At 41.0% G+C, this 17754-nt stretch overlaps 1 protein-coding gene across 2 annotated transcripts in view; it reads right to left on the bottom strand.

The window, feature by feature from the left end:
* RAB2A (RAB2A, member RAS oncogene family) overlaps window positions 1–17205 on the bottom strand; it is a 44858-nt gene extending 27653 nt beyond the window's left edge. The window contains exons 1-4 of one of the 2 annotated variants that reach the window (XM_075494707.1): window positions 17027–17205; window positions 16807–16938; window positions 6815–6886; window positions 3055–3122 (exon numbers count right to left, since the gene is read on the bottom strand). In XM_075494707.1, the coding sequence (XP_075350822.1) occupies window positions 3055–3122; window positions 6815–6886; window positions 16807–16852 (186 nt within the window). In that variant the 5' untranslated portion in view covers window positions 16853–16938; window positions 17027–17205. Of the gene's footprint in view, window positions 1–3054; window positions 3123–6814; window positions 6887–16806 lie in introns of both variants that reach the window. The other variant, XM_075494706.1, reaches the window with a different exon arrangement.
* Between the last annotated feature and the right edge of the window lie 549 nt (window positions 17206–17754).

Below are 17754 nucleotides of genomic sequence, written 5' to 3'. Positions count from 1 at the left end.
CCCAGCAGTGGGCAGATCAGGAGCAGCCTGCAGCTGGGAGAGAACAACTGCACACACTATTTGCTGGTGTAGACATACCATCAGCAGTAGAGCCAAGACTGCAACACCTAGCACTAAGTATGCAAGGGCCACACTGAATACCTTTCATGGAATGTGGGCTTCTGTTGTTTTGGGTTTTTTTTTTTTGTTCTGGTTTTTTTTTTGTTGTTGGTTTTTTGTTTGGGGTTTTTTTGTGTGTGGTTTTTTTTTGTTTTTGCATCAAACTAGTTTTACTAGACTACCAGCTCACAGAACCAAATGCTGGAGTACAATTTCTAATGAGTACCCGTGCGTTCCTTGAGGATATCTTCCAGTTTGGCCTCCTCTGAAAGGAATTCAGTTTGCGTACTCCTGCATGAAAACGAGACTTCAAGTAAGCAGAGCTAACTTCTGTAACACACTCCTGATCCAAACTAAGATGCTAATGAAAAAGTGAAATATTCTTGAGTTATGATACAAGAGCAGCACACAAATGGATCTCACAGACATGCAACAGTGTTAGCTTCAGCTGCCCCTGTAAGTTATGACACACTCCTACAGTGAGGTATGCTGCAGGTTCCATATATTCCCATTATTAAGATATAACTTTCCTTGGAGCTGCAGTGATCTGCTGAAGACAACACCAACTGAGCGCCATTGCATAGAAATACCTGGCCAGAAAAATCTGAATTAAAGTGTTTGATTCTCTTAAGAAAGCAAGTCCTTATTCATTGTTAACCAGTCAAAACAAATTTTATCCAGTTCTCCACTTATGTCTCTGTTCAAGATGCTTCCTGTTCAGTGATGGATTAAAAGCAGGTATGTAAGGCTAGCACTAAATCAGAGAAGTGCTGGTGCTGTGACACAGTAAGCACCAACTGAAAACATAAATGCTTCACATGCTTCCTTAACCATAGGTGTAAAACAAACTTTCTCTTATCAAATGGAAATTATTACAGCTTAATAAATATGGAGATAGCACCAGGAACAGCTAGCAGTTTTTGCCAACAGAAAAAGAAATTCAATAAATGCTCACCCAGATACACAATACAGACATGGTAACCTTGGTCATTATGTACATCTTTGTGTACTTTAACACTTGTAAGTAAAACATCTCTTGACAATTACCTCATCATATTTCTTATCTTGCTATTCCTTCAACACCTTTGCACCCAAGATCAGAACTGAGACAGTGGAATTTAGATAAGCTTACAAGCCAAGATTGGATTACAATAGAAATATCCTGTGTTTTAAAAATCAGATTGTACACAGTTAAAATTTTAACTATGGCCAATATACTAAGTCATTTATTACTTACAACTTATAAATTATTAACTACAATGCAAGCATACAATCTACTCAGTGTACAAATGCTTTTAATGAATATTTTTAATTTACATATGATACAGTTAAGAAACTAGCCAGATAAAATCCCTGCCCAAAACCAGCTTGTAAGTTATAATCAAAAGCAATTCTGTTAAAATTTTGATTATGGGACACTTTGCAAGCATTCAAGAAACCAAACATTGCAAAGAGCTACTGAGTCAGAGGCAAACAGAAATAAGAAAATAACAGAATCTACTCAAAATAATATCAAATAAGAAAAACAGAATCTACTCAAAAATCGTTGAAGTTCACTTGTACCCAAGGAGCAGATAATAGCACATTAGCAAAATCAGTTTGAAAGCCAATGAAAGACAGTGGCTGCATTGGTAGTAAAATTAGTAATTTTGTCTACAGAGAATCTGTCCCAATTTTAGGAAACAAGGATGAATGTAGATACATTCTCATGTAGTCACACTACATACAAAAAGTCTGCTTCTGAAGCTACTGTTTATGCAGAGATTTGCTTGCCTATTGAACTCAAAAATGATCAGCCACCTTGGTAGTCAGCAAACCACAGTTATAATAGTAAAAATGCTCAGGGCAGAAAAAGCCTGAAGTAAGCACAATCTGACCATATTCTTCTATACATTTTCATGGCAAACTTCCAAGGAGGCACAGGTGTTAGATGCCATTTCAAGTGATGAACTTGTAAAATAAGTAAGGTACTTTAGATCTTACCTACAAAGTTAGCTAAAATATTGCACTTGTTTACATTTCTTGTTACATTACACGTGCTTGTATGTAGGCACGCATATACAAATATATCTCCCTTCATTGATTTGCTATACCAAAAAGAGCACATACATGATGCTACAGCTCCAGTATCTGTCAGTTTCTAAAGGTATCCTAAAATGCTTTTCTAAAGGAAAACAGACAGCCCTGCCTTAGGGAACAGTTAAGCACATTTGAAAGACAGAGCTAGCAGTATGAGCATCTTAAAGCTGCTGCATCACAACAAGTGTAGACATTGAGGCTGACTGCTCTATGGTAAAGTGACTGACAAGAAGAAAACAGCTGCCTTTGCTAATGCATGTTCTTAACCTGAACCCCCCCAAAAGTCAAAGTCTCTTTTTTTCTAGGCTTTCCAAAACTTTAAGCTTTTACCAGTCCCTTCTTGATTGTCTGAAGTATTTACTATCTTCACAATCATAGTGAACTTGAGTTCTTAAGTCTTCTTGTATGAAAACAGTGAGCCATATCTTTTCTTCTACACTGGAAATGCAAACATTTCCTCTAGAGAATTCTTGATTAAAGCTAGTAGACATCACAATTTCCCAACCGGATGTTTTATTAACCAGACCTTGCATGAACGCACAGAGAAAGAGTATTTCGATAAATGTAAGTTCTTAATAATACAGAAAACTTTCACAACAAAGTGAGGCAGCACGAATTCCAGTCTTACAAGTCTGACAAAGTGTTACTTGAGGAAGTGAAGTTACAGTGCAAACAGTAGAAATTTGCAATGGTTTAAGAATACATCACACCAAAAAGGGAAATTTTAGCAAGTTTTTAATCTTCATAGAAACCAAAGGAAGCTGCAGGACAAAGTACGTAGTCTCACATGGGTGCTGATGACAGAGAGCTTAACCAGAACAAAGGGAAAGCTAGTAGAGCCATATCTTTAAATAATTTCTATAATTTATTACTTACCGTATCCCATATCTGAAGCTTTATCTGTTTTCCATCAATAGTTATCATTCGAGCCCCAAATTCTACACCTGAATAGATTTTACAAAATATTACATTATTAGCATATATCAGAAAGAAGAATGTCAAGTACTATGAAAGCAAGAATGTAAATTTAAGTTAATTCAACATTGTATTTGTAGGAAATAATCTTTCACAATCTGCTTTTAGTTAATTTTCTAGCTGCTTGAAAGAGCTGGAAAGTTTTCCAGAAGAAGAAAACTGTTACTTTCCAAGTGCTTTAAAAACACGTTAATTAAAGCAAGTGTCAAGGAGGTATTTCCTACAAAGTTTTCTAAAAGATTTAGTAGCTCTAGATCAAAGGGAGAAAAACATGTCCATTTGAATGCAAGCAGGAAATTGAAGAGTCACAGTTATTTTAACACTCTACCAGTGACAGATTGCTGAAGCCAGTTTAGAAGAAATTAAACCTACAATTCTTTATCAATAAAATATTCTATTAAGTGAGCATACAAATGTGACCTTCAACAAGATACATTTTATTACTGTGTTAATTAAAACTCATCTGCCTTTATGAAAAAAAGTACTTCCAAAATTCTAACTAGTTAAAGATCAAATTTAATAACCGAGGGAAAAAAAAATCAATGTGTTTCAAATAAACAAAAGGAATTTCTTTAGTGGAAAAATTCAGCCTTTTGTACCATCTTCTAAAGCAATTTTAAGATCATTAACAGTAAATTAAACATAGATTGAGGCTATTACTACAGTAGTTAAAATCCGACAAATGCCTAGAGATAGTGGACATATTTAAAGGCTATCAAGTTTCCATTAATCTATGCTTCATATATCCATTATTTCAGAAAAAAAAAAGAGCTGGTAGCTTAAGTTTTGTCTAAAATTGGTCACTGTCTCGATTTGGACTGAAGTCTTCCAATTAAGCAGCCCTGAAGTATTCCAAACGTCTCTTTCAAAAGCTTGTTTAGAATATTTGGGGGAGGCAGCATGGCTTTCTGCAGAATGACTTTTGGGGAAGGGGACAGGAAGGAACCACTCTCCCCCACGCAGGATACTGGAGCCAAATAAAAGCCATGGGCCAATGAACACTGTGCTCTCTTTAGCATCCAAATAACTTGCAGTAACTGTATGCAAACAAGTTGAAAGAATGGAGGGGGAGCAGCAGAAAGGAGGAAGCAGATGAATGACAATGCTCTCTCCAAAGTTGATTGCAAAGCCAGGGGAAGGTCCTTGGACTACTACAAGTGTCAACACTGCGGGTATTACTTGATCTCAAAATGCAGATATAGAGCTTCTGAATAAAATCCAGCAATCACCCTAAATGTTTAGTTTTTACACACAACTCCACAGAAAAATTAAAAGAATATTTATCCTGTTCCATCAAAATTATCTGCTGAGAGAAAATTCTGAATTTGAAACAACACATGCAGTTTGATGGTAAGTTTGTTCTCTTAAAGAAGGCATAGAAGCTGTTCAGGTGTAAACAAAGTAAGGGCATGTCCTAAGGGCAATGGGCAAACCAAACAGAATGTTTACAGTGGTAAAGTGTCTACCTACAAATATTGTGGGGGTTTTTTTGGTTGGGTTTTTGTGTGTGTTTTGTTGTTGTTTGGTTTTTTGGGGTTTGTTGTTTTGGTTTTTTTTTTCCCCCCAACTGCATAAATGCAGATTCTCCATCCCTCCTTAATTTCTTTTAATAACAGATACTTCACTTCCCAAACGAAAAATAAATTGACATAGTTGTTGCATTATAAGCTCTTTTAGAGTACACTATTACAGTTATGCACAATTCTGAATGTAGCTCAAAGACAGGAAAACACCTGCTTCTATGTATTCCATCTATCTCCCCCTCCTCTCCCCCCCCCATCTTTTTTTCATTAGAGGTAAAGTTTCTCTCTGAATTTCCTAAATCTGAGAGATAACATTTTAGGCTAGCTATACTAAAATTCGGGGCTGAATTTTGCACAACTCTAGATGAAATATCTTTTTTCCACATATTCAATTTCAGTTTCCCTTCTCCTCTTGAGTTGCTCACAGCAGGAATAGAATCTGCACTCCCACAGGCTAAAGTCATTGTATTATATTGAAAAAAGTTAGGCTATGTAACATAAGCCTTTTCAATCTACAGATTCTCAGGAGTTTTAACAACATCAGTTGGAAGCGCATTAGGTAACATCAACCCATCCCATCTTGCCCTGCAATGGGCATTCCTATGACTTTGAACCCATGTTCTTTATTTATCTCTGTCGTTCTAAATCTGTTTGCGTACTTGGGAGAAGCATTCTCCTGGCCAAAACACACACACATGCCCCATCAGTTAAGTGAAAGGAGGCTGCTTCCAGCCTATGCTGCTTCTTCCTCTTTTCAAGCAGCTTCCCCTGCTCCATTCCTACATCCCTCGTTATATTGCTATCTAAGCTCACCTTCTCATCCCACTAGCTTCAGTTTCTGCTCCCAGATTTCAGCTAGCTATATGCCAGGCAAAGAACTGGCACTACAACCACCCTGTTGAGGTGAAGCTCGTTCCCACAGCCTATCAGTTTGCTGATGTGACAGGGCTGCCAAAGGCCTAAGTGATATATAAGGTGTCATATATTTGGCAGGCCTAAAGAAGAAAAGATGACAATAACTCATGCCTCCCTAAAGAACTCAGGCTCTTTATTCAGCCAGCCTATCTGCTGCCAAGACCTCAGAAATATTTGAAAACTGATGTTAGCCTAAGAATTTGAATTATATTAGACAGCCACACACAAGGTGTGGGAGGACTGTCAAGAGAGAAAGGGAAGCCATAACCAAACCACCTGATACATTCTGTGACATGAAGAATATTTGTTTATATTTCAAGCATCTATTTCAGTACTCCCAAACACAGGAAGCCTACCTATTCCAGGACACAAACTAAAAATAGAGACTAGGGATACATTTTGTTCAAGGCTCATCATGATTAGAGCTTATAGGTTCCTTGAAATAACATCAAGAAGAAGTTCAAAGATTCTGCAACCTTATCAGAGGCTGGCATGTGTTAAGCATAACATTGAAACTGATGTGAAGACTAAGCTTGCCTACAGAAGAATTTATTCCCACACTATTCCTCATATTTTATGTGGAAAGATAAAGAAAAGTTTGTATCATTTACTGTGGTTAGATCAGAGGCAATGCATTCTGTCAACATGTATTCATTTCCCCTAGTATCAATATCAAATCATACCTAACACAAAAGGTCCACATCCAATTGAGGAGTCAGGAAGAAAAACCCCTATCCCTTCCAAACAGTGAATACCTTCACACTTCAATCCTTCTCTATGCAGAAGTTAGTCTTCCCAAATAGTAAGTTTGTTTATTCATCTTTAAGATTAACTTTGCTTTAGTTTGTCTGTAACTTGCCTTCAAGGTTCTGTGGCTATGCTAATATTCTGTTCCCTAGTGAAAAATTTGCCATTTGCATCACCATCAGAGCATTTCAAGCTTGGCCAATTCTGCTTCCGTGCCCAGTTTTTAGCTTTTCTGAAGACACAGCTGAGAGAAAAAAATTCATAGTTTTAGTAATTGTTTCAGATTGTACCTTCCCAATAAGAAAAAAGGCCTCCACTTGGCTTTATTAGCTAAGAAATATTAATCAGCCAAAGATTCACTGCTACCTTAATACAGCACAAATCCTACATTATTGCAGCCCAACAAACTCATAAATGAATGCTGAGGCACCCTAGCTGCTTAACCATTAGCATTGTGGGGGACAAAAGAGACTTACCAATAGTGAGATCGTGGACTGGCTGAAACCTCTTGTCTGTAAACTGTAACAATAAACATGATTTCCCAACACCTAAAAAAGAAAGTTTTAAGCAAATTAAAAAAATCTGTTAAGAACCAATAGAAATTAATTTAAGTGAATGGTATATATTGTTTAAAATTCATTACTAGAACTTGAGATACTAGATTTCACGTACTTTGAAGTGTGTGCAACTTTTTCATAACATAACAGCTTTTAAAGTTCCAGAAACATTGAAGTCAAAGCCGTTATTTTCAAAAAGGGAACAAAAATTAACTTTTGCAAAAAGTAGTTCTGCCTTTAAAATTAAGCAGAAAAAAGTTTCCTAACAAACCTTCAAAGTATCATTTCACATCCTCTCTCCACAGTAACTACAGGTCTTGCTGCTCCTCACAACCCTATGTCTGCCTCCCCTTCAGTACTTTCAGCTTTCTTCCAAGGCTAACTAGATCCTCAATAGCACCTAACTCCCACCCATCTCCTAATTTATCAGCTGAGGTAGCAACAGTACATATATGGCTGCTTACAACCACCATGTGTTACTGCCCACTGGTTCTCAGTAGGCAAAAAAAACAGTCCAAGCAGAATTGGCAACGGCTGAGTTCACATTACAGACAGACAACACAAACATTGTGCCCCTCAGATATCCTGATTTCAGACCCAAATGGGTTAACTACTTCACATTACGTGGACACTGGTCAGCAAAAGGGCAATTTCTTCTGTTCGTGAAAGCACAGAAAAGCAAAAGTTAACGCAGTCAATAGGAGTACTCAAACTACCTAGGTTTGCAAATACAATACTTTTTACGGTTAATTTTTCCTTGTTCCCTTGGAGAGGTCATTCTTCCCATTCTGCTCGGTCAAATTTCATATTTTCAGCCTTTTAAAACTTGACAGTCATACAAGTTAAACTCTGAACTGTATCACATAACATACAATACTGTAGCATCCAAGTTCCTGCTGTACTTTGTTTTATCTGTCCAGCAAGATAAGGCTATTTTAGCCACATACTAGAGGTCAGCAACAGCTGATCAGGAGTGACATATCTGATAATAAAAGACAGCAAACAAAGGGATAAGGAAAAGAACCATACTGCAATACACAAGATACGCATACCAGAGGTTTGCATATAGTGACATTGATCTTTCTACTACTAAATTCAGCATTCTCAAGGCTTTTTAGTATGGTTTCATGAGCCTATACAATCATGAGCCTATACAATCAAACAAAGCCTATACAATCATAATCACTGCCCACCTGTCATTTTGGTCTTAAAATCTAAGTGGCCAGTTTCAATCATATCTAACAGAAATAGGAGACTTGCATTTAATTTTGTCACAAAACGAGCTGTGAAAAATTGATGACACTCTGAGATTAATATCCCAAGTGATGCAGCAATTCCAGCAGCCTAAGCTGGTTGTTGGTGCTGCTATCCCTACTCTCTTCCCGAACAGCATGCTCATGCCCCTTTCTCCATAATGGTTCAGAATTTATCTAAGCCATTTCAGTTGTCCACTGGGTTAGCACGCTAACCTGACAAGAAGAGTGACAAAGCAAACAGAAATTACTTCATGCAAGGTCAGACAAGCATGAGAGTTAGTTCAAATGAGGGAAGAGAAGTGCAGCAGCCAGCAGATCAACAGCTTAGAGTGGCATGGAACTACAGCCCAAGGCAAAGTTTGCAGCATCAGCCTTAACAGATCTCTTTGCTGTAGCTCTCTGGTTTATGATAGCAAGCTGTCAGAACACAAGCCACTTGGAAGCATGTATAGATTTTGTTCAACAAAATTAGCGGGCATGAGAGAAATGGATGAGAAATGGGTGAGAGCACTGGAGGTAAGAAAGAAACAGGGAGAAGGACCAGCACAATATTGGAGCTGTAGGGACAGAGAACACAAATCTCTAAGGAACCTTAAAATATTAAAAATTCTTCTACTCACAGAACACTGTTTACATATACAGATAACTTTTATACCACCAATGAAATAGTTGCCCCATCGCAGAACATAATCACTATCCCACTTACAAAAAACAACCTATAAATCACACCAGAAATAGAATGTAGAAAATAGCTTTTGCCATTAACCTTACAAAGTGATTTCAGTGTCATTTGATAAACCAGAACCTCAAAACCATCCAATATTCCTGCACAAATCTTACAAACATTAGAAAAATATTTCAAAGTCTAATCAACAAAGTGACATTCGATTAGGCGTCCCAGCACTGTTCTCCAGTGGGAATCTGATATTTCTTCTTGTAACGCTGGTGACCAGCTTATTGGTTCAAGAGAACATACAAACACTAGTGTCAGCGCAGCGAAGATGACAGACAAGCACAGCCCCTTTGATGCAAGCCCTGTCTCAAACTGGCACAAGATGACTGCACCTCTAGTTACTTCTATGTAACAGGCCTTTTAGGAGCAGACTGCAGACTGGTGGGTTCACACACAGAAACCGATGTAGTAACTAGTTTCTGTTTAGTGCCATTCCTGCTACTTCAGAACATTGAGCAAAACACATCTGGAAGTCCCTAAGCTTTGTACTGTTGTTGACTGAAAAAGGTTCAAAAAGTTGTAAATGAAGCTGTAGTGCCTGTCAGGTTTAGGTTATAATCCATTTTAGATAGTACTTATAAATATTTTATTGCCTACATTTAATAGTAGTATTTTGTTTTAATTGTATAGTTTTAAGACATTGCAGGTTTGTAACAGGAAAGTTCTTACGAGAATAGCTTGTCGCCCATTCACTTCCAGAGCGTGACCAGACTGTGCCATGGTAGACACAGCCAGGAACCTGTATCAGGAACAGGAGGTCCTGAGCATTTTACCACCTTGTGACACAAACAGATGCTGCAAAGATCAATTAACAGTTGCATGGCAGCGAATTCCATAGCACACAAATGGTTTAAAGTAACTTACTACACTGGTCAAGAGCAAAGTGGCTGTTTACCAGGTATCTCATTCACTTAGCACTGTAAATCTTATACTTGAAATGAGGCAGACACTCTGGGAAAAGTAGTGAGCATGTCTTATGATAGTCAATTGTAGAACACGAAAGGGACAAATTCAGTTATTTATTAACTCATTCTCCATTTTACTGCCACAATTACTTTAATATAGCTTCAGATAAACCACCCCCAGAGAAAAAAATCTTAGTATCTTAAAACAAGAAATGAGCAGAGCTTGGATACACTTCATCAACAAACACAGTAAACAAAAGTTCTTGCTTGGGAACAAATTAAAACAATGGATTATGTGCTCAGAGGGGAGCAGCGTGCTTCTTTGCAAGTGCCTGCTCTAGGATCCCTTCATCACTTCTTAGCACCCACACAGTGATGGGAAGTGGAACTTGTGCTACAGTAGTTTTACCCTCCGGCTCTGAATTCCAAACTATCAGCCTGAGTTGGTTCTCCAAATTCCTCTGCCTCCCTTAATAGCTTCCTCTTTATCTGGGCACTGGTCTGCAGTCAATTTCCCTAGGCAAAACATTGCCAGAGCTTTGCTATCATCCACCTTGGCCCAGCCGCACTCCAACATCTCCCTTCCTTGTATCAGCACCAGTGTTCATTTCACTGCTTGGCAAGCCAGAACAGCTAAGCAGTAAAGCTAACCTCTCCCTTCTCACTCAAGGTTATGCAAGAAACGAATCCAGCATAAAACGACAGTCACCCAAAACACTAGTATGTGCACAAGACTAGGGCTACAAAATATATAGCAAAGGGAAGGATTGTTCTTTTCAGTAGCAGGCTGCACTCATGGCAATTAAAAAAGCAGCTCTGGAACCATAGCACAGGTGATGATACAGCTGAGCCAGTTAAATGGCTTTTGCTAAGAAAGCTGACTTGCATCCTTCTCCCCTTTCAGCTCCTATGACTCCCTGCAAATAGGGCAAGGGAAGTTCAGTTGTGAGCTGCAAAGTCAGAGGTGCGCTACTGTCAACATGAGGAAAACTTCCAGGCTTTTCTTACTACTAGATGAAACTCATCACTGCTCCTTCCACTGATGTTTGAGTGTCTTAGAAAGCTGATCTCGCTCAAAACTAAAAATGCCTCAAAAAAGGGGGGGGGGGGGGGGGGGGGGCTAAGATAATTTCCTTACTTGTTCACATAAGCACCATGATAGCTCAAGAAAGGTGACAGAGGAAAAGAACTGCAGTAGTAGTCATCCCAACCTGGGTATCAAAACTGAATCCTGAACACAAATCTCTAATCTGCTACTTGCCTCTGATGGGTAGACTCACTCCTTCCCACACAGTTGCACCTCCTTACTCAAAATGGCTCGTACACTTTTCTGACCATATCTGCTATTTGTTTGGTTTTGTTTTTTAAATCATCTTTGTGAGCTGAACTGGCTCTCTGAAGGATCAGACAAGCACTGATGCTGACAGCCAAGAAGCAGAATTTCACAGCTGAGACAAGGAGTGGTAACCAGGTCCACTCATTTTGGCAGCAGATAAATATTGGCTTAACTCAACTATTTCACAGAACTGTATTTTTCTTGTTGTTGCTTCACAAGACAGGGTGATCAATCAGCTCACCACCCACAGAGATGAAGACCTACTTCCCCTTTGATATCTTGCTCTCACTGATACTCCTAGGTCCAGTTTCCTCCCTTGAAAGTACTCCAGACCTTGGTAAGCACTTCCCCAGGCCAACTCAGCTGATTCAGTCACCAAGCAAAAAGTTAGCCCAAGAAGTAGGTAGTTTTCTACTGTGTTAGGGGGTTGATTCAGCTCTTGGTAGACTACTGAAGTCACCACAAGGTAAGGGGAGCAAGACTTCCTCCTTTCACTTGTAATCAACTATGACAGCTTGGAAGCCCCAATACTGACTGAGCTGAAACAAGCTTCCTGCTTCTCCAACCTTCCCTTAGAAAACAAACAAAAATAAATCTTTAAATAGACTAAGGACAGTCTCAAACAACAGACAAGTCTCAAATAACAAACATTTTAAAACCAACTCAGATTTAAAACAGGTAATTAAATAGACAAACATCACAAGATACAGACCTCTAATGTGGCTTATGAGCTACTTCTAGTTCTTCCTAGTAGTCTGCACCAGCTTCCAGATGTTTCATAAGCCCTTTTCTTATCACAGGCCACAGCTCATTCCCTCTCTCCTTCCTTTCCAACAACAGCATCTTTATGTAAGTCAGCAAAGTGCAATATTACCCTTTCACAGGCCTAAGCATAATGAGACATTAAACCTAAAGCACAATTTTTCTTAACCTCTTTTCAGCCAGTTACCTGTTAGTCACAACTGTCATCAAATGGGAAAATTTTATATAAATTAATACGGACAAACTACAAAATTCCAAACTGCCAGTTATAGAGCAAAGGGACTTCACATACCAATTATAGCATGTACAAGAAGGGAAGAAAAATAACCTCCAAAATCCTTCACGATGGCTACATAAGTTTGGGGAAAGTCGTGTCATAAAAATGGCTTTTTAGGTCTTTAAAAGATGATTCAGCTTCAACACTTAAATAAACAAACACTGCTATAAACTATTTACAACAGCATATCTGAAGCCAATGACGTAAGTTTTCCTTTCTACGTAAAAATTAGTGCAGACCTATGAACTGAAAGGAGCTGTTCAGCTTTATCACACTTTATTTAGTATGGCACTACCCAACTGCTAACTGTGCAGGTTTTAAAAATAAGTAAAAATTCTTTCCAAACAAAATTAAACTACATGAGTCTGTAAAAAAGCTCTTCATGTTCTGGATGATCACAAAAGAGAAAATTGCAAGGCATTCATAGTAAAATGGTTTAGTCAAGGTTGGGGGTGGGGGGGAAGGTTGTGGTTAGAATTAGTACAAGGGTGCACAGTAACAGTCTCATGAAACCATTTGTATGGGCATCTACTTACAGTTTGTTATTTATAGTTAACTTCTAAGAGGCTAAGAAGATGTACTTATACAACACCTAATATCCACTCTTTTAGGGATCAAAGTATCATCAAAAGGGTCTCAAAGCAAGACATAAGTAGTACAGATCAGTACTCTGGTTTTCAGTATGAACAAGTTCTCAAACTATCATGGAGTGTTACACATCCATTACAACACCAGCTCTAGTGAGATGAAAACCTGTTTAGTTAACTAATATTGTTACATACTTGTAGAAAGTAAAGGCAAGAGGCTCTGGTCATGCACATTGCTAGCTAATAACAGCTGCTGTTGCAGAACAAAGTGCACTGACGCTAGAAACATTTCACAAGGAGGCCTGAAAAATAAAGCCAATTAAATTGCTTAATTTCAACATTTGATAATCTCCCAGACAAGTGAAATGGTTGCCTAGACAGCCTACTTTACTCTAGAGAGTAAGGAGAATTAGATCACCATGCAATTATATTTTCTCTGATCATCTTCCCCTAATAAGAATAACTTTGAGATATTGTTGGTTTATAACCAGCAACTATCTGCAGAAATTGAAAGGCAAGTGAAAGTTCATTATGCAAGAAGCTCTGAGGGTTGCTGAACTAACACATTCAAGAAAAGTGGAAGAGACCTGCTCATAGAAGATGCAGCAACACTCATCATTAAGAGACATTTAGATGGGATACAACTGACAAGTTATGTTGGTGGCAAGAAATCTGACCATTGCAAAACTGGTATTTCAGGCATACTAAAGTTCAGTAGCATTCTCTGGTGGAATCTAGTAAACATACTCTAATATAAGAAAATCCTTTTTAACACAGATTAAATATTCTGGGGGGGGCGGAATCCAGCTCTAGTCTTCACAGAAATCTCATATATCATTCCCAGTTTATTCCCATGTGGTACAGTGCTGGTAATGAGAACATTTAAGCAGAGATGAAGATTTCACAGTCATACAGAAAAAATTCCGAGTAAAAAAATGACAGACTTTCAGTCACCAACTGCAAAAACAGGCAATACTTCTGTGCTAAGAGTGTCTACCCTGGCTCAGATCAAAGTCCATCTCAACTGGTGGCCAAAAGCAGATGTGTAGGGAAGAGTGGATGAACACACCAACCCCTACCAGCAATCAAAATGAAACAGACACTATCAAGCACCAAGGCAAAGGTCTCAGAGCCCTAAGCAGAATGCACCACCTATGCTTCTAAATGCATTTGCAAACTCCTATAATGTTTTGGAAATAACCAGATCAAAAGATTTTTCCTGGTTAACTCTCACAGCAGTCAGTATTCCATAATACCTGTATTTTGCTCTTAAGCTTACCAACTTCACGAAATTCCACAGCTGCTGTCCCACTGATACAATGTAAAAACCATGCAGATTTATGACGTTGTTTGAGTACCTGAAACAAAGCCATCCCATTTCAGGTCTCTCCCACAACAGAAAAGTAACTAGATCTTAAAACAGTTCTGACTACATAAAAAAAACATGTATGTATTTCTATATATATAAAATGTAACAACCATAATGGAATCAATCCCACATTCATAAAGCTACCATGCCTGAAGTACCAGCAAAAGAAAAAGTCGCTGGATGTCAACGACCAAGGAAACAAGCAATGCAAAGGGACAAGAGCTGCTGAGTAAAAAGCAGTCTTGCACAGTCAGTTCCTGTGGCTGTCATTTTAAGAGACTGAGATCATACTGAATTCCTGTGTTTAAGTAGATGAAAGTATGTGGAATCACAATTCAGAGAAGACACATGCAGGTGTCTTGTATAACTGCAGGGGTTTTTCATTGGTTTGTTTATGGCTCGCATAACCCACTTTGTTTTGTAGTGCTGAAAAGGAAGAGGAGCTAAATGTTAACATCTGTCTTCAGCTGATGCTGTCTTACTTTTCTCCCACAGTTTGTTTACAACTAATTGCTGAGTCACCAGGCAGCTGATCCATTTCCAAAGACTCTAAATCAAGTCCCATAAATAAATTTCTTGATCATGAAAATTACATGGCCTGCAAGGCCACTGGCATATCTTCACTAACGGTTGGCATGCTGTGGCAGACCACCACTGGAACTGAAGAGGACAGTCCTGATCTACTCTTAATTTCCATCTGCAGAGCTGTGAGTTCAACTGCCTTCATCTGAGGAACAGTAGTAACACCTAAACCATCACAGTCATCTTGGCAACAAACAGCTGTGCACAATATAAATTGGCTCTTCAGTACTAGCTATATTAGAATACTTAAAAGGCTCATAGGACATCTAAATAAAAGCAAAACCAACTTACCACTATCAGCATATTTAATTCACTTCAAGAATGATCGTTGCAGTAGTTTTAATTAGCTTCCTGTAGCTACTTGGAATTAAAGCCACAGGAATTAAAAAAAAAAACAACCAAACTTGTGAACTGTTTTCCTCTCTATCTCACTCTTCCCTTATTTGCCTCTTAAGCAGCTAAAAACAACTTCAGAAGTGACACACATCCATTCTGTATTTCACATTTCAAGCAAATAAACGCAAAAGTGCAGCACAGACCATTATACTGAGGATATGTCATTGTAAAAATTTAATCAGCATACGATCAATGTACCAAACCAATTGTTTGCTGCCATCCCTACCACTTTAACGATTATAGTTTTTAGAGATGCACCAGAATTGGCCACCTGTTCTGAAGTACTATCATTCTGAATTCTGCACTACCATTTTGCATCACCATCACCCTGGGCAGACAAACCTCTTCTTACTTCCCCTGAATCTGCTCAGGTAATCTCCTGTCCTCAGGTTTAATGAACTGTCACTCACCTAAATACTCAAGAAAAATGAGAGTTTTCGCTTATCATCTACGGCATAATGCTTCTAATGCAGTCATTACAGCTGTGATATATTTCTTAAGATTAATTTGTACTACAGCTGCTACTGCAGTAGTCTAAAAAAGCTTCCAGAGTTTAAATGTAGGGTTAAAAAAAATAAAATCACATAGTAGTTGCATCCAGTGTATTTAACAACCTCACGTGTAATGCAAGTGTAGTGTATAATTATACTCTAGCAAGAGATAATTTGGTTCATAGGTATGAAGTACAATTATGCAGGTATCCTTAGAATAGCATGTAAAATGACAGGTGTATCATCAAACTTATTAAAGAAGGCATTTATTCAGGTATGAGGAAAACAAGAAGAATGATGCACAATACACAGGTGCAATAGTTAACTATGTTAGTTACCTTGTCCTGACAACAGTTTGATGAAAGTATGCTACTTATATCCAGACTATGCTGAGGAAGCATAGAATATATTGGCAAAGGAGCTTCAAACATCAATTCCTATCACCATATGGTTATGCCTGCAGCATTCATAAGCGTTATTATTTGTTATAGAGCAGCCAATGACAAACAGAATGGAGCAAGTTTTTAAAAAGTGGCAAGCAAATGGGTGAGGAAGGGAAGAGGCCACAGAAGCAACTTGAAGCATCTGCAAAAGCAGTAGTCAAAACAAACAAAAAAATAATAGTCCCTGTAAATTAGCAGGGAGGAGCCAGGGCTTTTAATTTTCCTTTGACAGCATGTCTCGACACTTTAACAGTTTGCTACAGCACCTCCAGCCGGGGCTGGAAAGGGCATCCTTGTGGCCTGAGCTGAAGGTACCTCACAGCGGTAGTCTCGGCCTCACCGCAAAACTGCGGGGTGGCATGTGGCACCTCTCAGGCCTCATTGCCGTGGGGATGCAAATAAGGGGCACTACCCAGGTACAAGTTTTGCAGTGACAGCGCCTTCTTCCTCCCCCCTCCCCCGCTCAGATGCCGCAGCCAGGGGCGTGACACAGCCCGACCTGCCCCGCGGCCTGTCAGGCAGGCCCGGAGGCGGCTGTCAGGCATCCAGGCCTGGTGCGGGGCCCAAGGCCGCCGGGCGCGGAGCTGCCGAGAGGCAGGCCGAGGCCCCGGGCGGGGCCCAGCGCAGAGGCGGGGGGAGCCGCCTCTTCGCGCAGAGCCACCACGTCGACGACGCCAGCACTGCGGAAATGGGAGCGGGCAGCCGGGCCGCGCTCGCCGCTCCGCCCGCCCCCCGCTCCCGGGGCGGCCTCGCCTCCCCGCCCCCGCCGCTTACCTGTGTCCCCGATGATGATATACTTGAAGAGATACGCGTAGGCCATGGCCGCCCGGTCCCCGGCGCTCCGGCTCTCGCTCGCTCCTTCGTGACGCGCGCGCTCTCCCCCCGCCCCCGCTGTCAGGGCTCGCGCTGCGGAGAGGTGGAAACGGTTAACGGCCACCGGGCGGCGGCCCGCTCCCGCCGGGCGCCTCCACGGGCACCGCTCGCTCGCTCCTACCTCCGCCCCTGCGCCGGCGGGCTCGCTCGGTCGCTGCTACCCTCCCGCCGCTCCCCAAGGCGCCGGGGAAGGCAGACGCGGCGGCGGGAAGAGCGGGCGGCGAGAACAATAACAGGCGCCGAGCGGCCCCGGACCCCTCCGGCAACGTCACGCACCCACCTCCTCGCTCCGCCCCGCCCCCGACCCGGAAGTGCTGAGGTAGCCGCTGGCCCGGCGCGCGCGGCCGCCTCCCGCCTCCCGCCGGCGTGGGGGCGGGGTCCGCCGCCCGCCCCGCCCCGTCGCCCGTTGGGTCTGAGGGAAGGCGGCGGCTGGGAGCCGTTGGGGTCTTCGCCGGGCGGGGGGTTGCTGGGGATGATCGTGCTCTCTCGCCTGCTCTAACGGGTGTTGGGGTCTGGGGCCGCTATTTTCCCTTCGCCTTCGTGGGAGGAATAAGTGAGAGGGTGCTCCGACCCGGGAGGCCGGCGTCTCGTCGGAGGGGTGTCGTGGCGGCGGGCGCCGTGGCGTCTCCCCCGCGGTGACCCCCGAGCGGCTCCGCGGGGGGAGAAGGTTGCCTTGCGGGGAGAGGCTGGGAAGAGGAGAATGGCGGCAGCTGGGCTTTGTTAGGCGCTGCTGAGCTCCTGGTTTGCACCATGGTCAGGGGTGCTGAAGTACGAGGATGGGTGACGGTTTGTGGACAAAAACCCAATGCTGCCGTTTGAAGTATTTATGGTGTTTCTGGCTGAGAGGAT

Source organism: Mycteria americana, chromosome 2 (genome assembly GCF_035582795.1).
Source record: "Mycteria americana isolate JAX WOST 10 ecotype Jacksonville Zoo and Gardens chromosome 2, USCA_MyAme_1.0, whole genome shotgun sequence".
NCBI classification, from domain to species: domain Eukaryota; kingdom Metazoa; phylum Chordata; class Aves; order Ciconiiformes; family Ciconiidae; genus Mycteria; species Mycteria americana.
Note: the sequence above shows the minus strand (reverse complement) of the source record. Positions and strands in the feature narration are given on the sequence as shown.